The sequence below is a fragment of the Tasmannia lanceolata genome, unplaced genomic scaffold (genome assembly GCF_043159265.1).
Source record: "Tasmannia lanceolata isolate RefF3 unplaced genomic scaffold, GAP_Taslan_0.1 ptg000003l, whole genome shotgun sequence".
Taxonomy (NCBI): domain Eukaryota; kingdom Viridiplantae; phylum Streptophyta; class Magnoliopsida; order Canellales; family Winteraceae; genus Tasmannia; species Tasmannia lanceolata.
The window spans coordinates 52883463-52889054 of NW_027518680.1; the positions used below are offsets into that span (position 1 = coordinate 52883463).

At 38.1% G+C, this 5592-nt stretch overlaps 1 protein-coding gene across 1 annotated transcript; it reads left to right on the forward strand.

The window, feature by feature from the left end:
* The first annotated feature begins 672 nt into the window (after positions 1 to 672).
* Positions 673 to 2791, forward strand: LOC143863097 (ARM repeat superfamily protein). The gene has a single exon (XM_077373875.1). It carries the CDS (start codon positions 1212 to 1214, stop codon positions 2601 to 2603), a length of 1392 nt encoding a protein of 463 aa, XP_077229990.1. The 5' UTR covers positions 673 to 1211; the 3' UTR covers positions 2604 to 2791.
* The last annotated feature ends 2801 nt before the right edge of the window (positions 2792 to 5592 follow it).

Genomic DNA, 5592 nt, shown 5'->3' on the forward strand with positions numbered 1-5592 from the left:
CTAGATATGGGACTAACTAGGACCTAAACTGATATGGGACGGGTATAAGGGGTTTTAGCCTAACACATTCCATCATACCAGTATAAAGACAAGCTGAGATTTTGTGATTGTACAACATCGTAGTACCATTACCTCTCTGCGAATTCAAATTAGCTTAGTCGAATCCAAATTCCGTTATTTGAACCTAAATTATCTTAGTCGAATCCAAAATATGTTGGTTGGATCCAAAATGAGTTATTCGGACCCAAATAAATTTGCTTAGTCGAATCCAAAATGAGTTAGTCGGACCCACAATTCGGACCAAAATTTTCTTAGTCGAATCCAAAATATGTTGGTTTCAGTCTGGCCTAGAATGAGTTAGTTGGTCCCAGAATTGCTTAGTCTAGATAAAGTAACTAGAAGGGTTAGTTTCATTTTTTTATAAGAGTTGTGTCAACAAGCGGCATTTTCAGTGGACCCACTCATGTGACATATGTGATATATTTACCCATTTTCTTCCCTGGGACACCCCCATTCTAGTGCATATATGACTACTCTTTTACCCTGCAAGGCGTGGTCCAGGGAAGAAAAGGGGGGCGAATATATTATTTCCCTGACATGAACCCCAAATTGTCACCCTTTAATGGCCCACAAGGTTCTTGAATGTAGACCGGTGTTCCATTTTTCTTTTCTTCTCTCTCCTCCTTGCAAGCAATCAAATAAAACAGTCAGCCGTTCGCCCGCCATGGAACAATCATTGTTTTTTCTGTTTGTTTTTGTGTGATCTCCTTCTTCTAAGAACAAAGTCTATTTCTGGTTCTAGCTTTCTTAGGGTTTTGAAGGAATTCGAACATTCTGTTTCTTTTTTCAGGGTTTTGTAAGGTTGGATTTCATCTGGGTTTTTTTCGTGAAACTGTCATAGAATCTGGGAAATTGCTGGATTCTTTTTTTAGTGCTTGTTTGGGGAGAACGAGATTGATTTTTTATTCTGCTCCTTTGAAATTAGGGTTTTTTGAGGATTGGGTTGTTTTCTCAAAGGCTTATAGAATTCTAACGGAGAGAGCTCTCGTTTGAATTTCTTAGTAAGGGTTTATTTTTTGTGGGTTTTGATTGGTTTGCAGTTCTGGGTTCTTTTTTTAGGGCTTGTTTGGGACAAATTCTGAATTTGGTTCATTTGAAAAGTTTGAAAATTTTTCATTATTGAGTTGTTTGTAGTAATTGGGATTTATTCAATGGATCAGTTAGAGGGAAACAAATTGGAGGGAGGAATTGATTGGGTTAAGGCATCTCATATGTATGAGAAAATAATTACCAGTGAGAATGAGACTTTGCAAATAAGAGCCACTGTTGAGCTCGGGCGGCGATCAAAAGACGCCCCAGAGACCATTTTAGCACAAATTGTGCCAATTCTCGTGGAGCTTCTATGTAACTCTTGTCCTTCGATTCAAGAAGCCGCCGCTTATTGCCTAGACCAATTCACTCGTCGAGGGGATGCTACATTATGCGCGCTCATCGGCCAATCAAGCGTTGTTCCTTCGATTCTTAGGTTATTGCCTCAATCCGAAGGTGTGTTTCGTAAGCTTTTGATAAAATGTCTTAGGAGTATGGTTACTTGTGATGGTCGTATTTGCGTAATTCTAGCTAGAAATGGTGGATTGGAGATCATTATTAGTTTGATTACATCTAGTGTAGATGGTATAAGAAGGTACTTGTTAGAGATTTTAAGCTCAATGGTGATGTTGAGAGAGGTGAGGAGGGTAATTATCATTTTAGGGGGGTTGCCATTGCTTATTGAATCCGCTCAATATGGGAAAATGATGTCGAGGACAAGAGCTGCTCAGGCGATTGGGTTACTTGGTGTGACGAAAAAAGTGAGAAAAATGCTTGTGGAATTGGGTGTGATCCCCGTGCTTATTGAGTTAATGCGGGATGGAGATAGGGAGGCTAAGTTGAAAGCTGGTAATGCTTTGGGTATAATTTCTTCTCATGTTGATTATCTTAGGCCAGTTGCTCGAGCGGGGGCTATTCCTTTATTCGCGGGGCTACTTGAAGGCCCTGAACCGATTGGTAAAGAAATTGCGGAGGATGTGTTTTGTATTTTGGCTGTGGTAGAAGAGAATGCGGTATTGATTGCCGAACACATTGTGAGGATTCTACATGGAGATAATGATGGGGCAAAAGCTGCTGCTGCAGATGTTCTATGGGATCTATCGGGTTATAAACATTCAATTTCTGTTGTTCGAGAATCTGGTGCGATTCCACTTTTGCTTGAACTTTTGAGGAGTGAGCATGATGACATTCGAGAGAAGGCCTCTGGGGCTGTTGCCCAGTTGAGCTATGATGTGGCAGATAGGCGAGCATTGGCCGATGTGGGTGCGATTCCCATTCTCATTGACTTGTTGCAGGATGAATTGGAGGAGCTGAAGGATAATGTGGCGGAGGCTTTGATTAATTTCTCGCAAGACCCAATGTTGCGAGACAGTGTATCTGAAGCATTTAATATTCCTTCCTTCCGGGATATGCAAGATAGACTTGCTCGGATTCGTGCATCTGATGAGCGTGCGGTTAGATCTATGAGACGGTTGGCCGTTGGGCAGTTCACAGGGGAGCCGGGATTTTCCTGATGATTCCCATGGTATATTTTCATAATTTTGTCAATAATGTAATTTATTTTTCTTTGTTTGATCGTTCAACCCTGTTATTATTTTGGGATGCAATGGTGTCTTGTGGAATGAAAAAAAATAATGATGCTGCCTTTACATTTAACTTTATATTTGCATCTGAAATGACCAATAAGATCATATTTTCCATATGACCATTTAGGTTTTGAAATGTCAGATACCTTTTGATGTGATCTATCGGCCATAGTTTTTTTTTTTCATGAGAGACTTTTTTCTCTCTTTTATTTGGGATTTATTTTTCTTTTTAGTTATAATTTTTAACCTAGATGTGAGGGATGTCCACATCAACATATGACCTGCCTGCGATAGTAATCATGGACTTAGTATTTATAGTAATCGTTAGTTTACTAGTTATAATAAGCGTGGGTTTACTATTTTTAGCAATTTCGAACCATGGCAAAAAAAAGTTCTCAGATCCATATAAAAGACATACACGATGAAGCCCTAGAGGAATTTTGGACGTTTTGAAGAAAGCTCAAGGAGTTCCCAACCGCAAGATATTCTCCATTCTTCCTCTTTTCCCCTTTTCACCTGCTTAGGTTTATAAGCCGTTTTTCTTTTTTTCCTTCTTTCTCTTCCTTGATCTTCTTTCTCGCTCTTCTTGATCTTGATCTTGATATCTTTCTTGCTCTTGATTCATTTTTCTTCTCTCTTTATATTGGCTGAGATTAGTCTTCTTTTTCTCACTCTAGCTTTCTCTCTTTTCTCTCTCGGACACATCCTACATCAGACGATCAAGACTAGACATCTGGCACGTCACTTCTGGGTATGGAATACCTTTACTTTTATTTTCAGCAGTGTACCTATATTTTCCTAGTCCTTACACCTTTATTTTACCTGGATCGACCATACACTTGTCGCCAACAACTCCTACCTTATTTTAACCATTCACTCATCATATCCTCACCCTTGGGACGTCTTGAAGGTCATAGTCATACTGGTCGGATTTCATAGTTCAAATTATTGATTAGTTACTTCTCGTTGAGACATATAACATGGAAAATGGTATGGTTAATTTAATTTTATGGATGATTGAAATTTCGAGCCTAGAATTTCTTTGAAATCCTTTGCTGATTTTATTTTTTTTGAATGTTAAAATTGAAATTTCTGCTTTGGCCTAAACTAAAGAGATCCTCCTTCCACACTGAATTCACCAGCCCTCCGTATACACCCAACTTCTCAAACAATTCTTTGCTGATTTTGATTATTCTTGTTATGTTTATGCTTATTTGGGAATGCATGCTCCTGATTTTATTCAATCAGAACTCATTTTACTGCTCCTAAATTCCCAGAATGTCATCTGTGAATCCCAAGATTGCATTAGAATTAGAAGCCCTGTGTCCTCGCAGTGCTTTTTTAGTTTTCCGTTTATGTGTTTGTTGTGATTAAATGATATTCGCACATGGACATTGCCTTTGGTTCTTATAACTTTTTCTTAGTAATTCTGCTCATACTCCGCAAGTTCATTTGTATGTAGTTATCTTTTCATATTCTAGTCACAGCAGGCCTTGGTCCAAGAAGTGGAATCGACGCTAGATCAGATGACTGCTACATAATGTCATATAGAGGAGTGTGTGGAGTGTCACCTAACTCTTGCATCCATTTAATATGATCTTCAGTAAATTACAAATAGGGGCTGATTTATCTCGAGATATTTGTTTCTTTATGTTGATAACACATTTGTTATAAATGGATGATCATATGAGATAACAATATCAATTTAATGATTGTCTGATAGACTCAAATGTACAGTTTTTGAAAGGTCGACTCAAATGTACATTGATCACCTTTTATTTTAAGAGGTTATCCCACAACTAATTGTGCTTTTATTAACTTGACCCCTTAGAGGAAAGAAGCTTCTACCCAGGTGCCACTTTCTCCTCTTCTAAACATCCTCTTGATCCTACCACTAACTACCACTTTTAACTAAAGTCAATTTCTTATATGTATATTTTTTTCATTTTCCGATCTAGATATTGTAATTATAGGCCCTCTTTTTACTCGTTAATTTCTATATTTTAATAAATAAATGGGAGATGATGTCCACTCCCCCCCTGATATTGGGACTCCTCTGTTTTATACTTTTCTTGTTGGTTGATACACTTTCCAAAAAGTAGACGGATCGATTTATTAAGTTCCCATTGAAATAGGATCTACACAAGGAAAAGCACTAGCCATTTGTTTGTTATTAGGGGCAACTCGAAAACTATCGACAACCAATCAATGAAGTTTAATATAGAAAGCAATGCCAATATCAGATTTCATCTCTTTAAATCAATGTTCATGTTAGAATCCTTAATATTGACGGGCTTCGATTGGGTGTTGGGTTTTTGGGTCTTGATATTGTTGTATCTTATTGGGGGACGCCTTGTCCCCTGCTGATGTTTACTCTAGTATCATGAAATAAAAATGGTTAACTTCTCAAAAAAAAAATGCTAGAATCCTTAATATTATTGCACAAGGTGATCCCATTTTCTAAACTTTTGACTACTACCAGTTGTCAACTTTTCGGCACTTGGAAGCTTGGTCGTCAAACATTGTTATTAATGTCCAAGTTCTTTGTTTTTGGTTTGTTCTTCTTTTTTTTTGGGGCGGTGGGGGGGGGGGGGGGGGGGGGGGTCAAGGAGTGTGTGGTGTGTCACCTAACCTTAAGAATGTCAGAGACCCAGATGATGGAGTCAATGAGATAGATTGAATATGAGAATTGTCTTCAGCATTTGGAAACTAAAGAGAGTTGTAGAATCTTGAGCACAAATTCAAGATCTTTGAAATGAGAATACATTAAAGTTGAATATCGTAGTTGAAGTCTAGCAAGAAAACCGTCGGATTTCTCTACAAAAATATTCAAAGTCTTTGAACCATAAGCAAAAGAGCTTGTACGCCAAATACACCAAGAGGCTATCCTTGGACGTTTGCGCCTTTATAGCCAAAA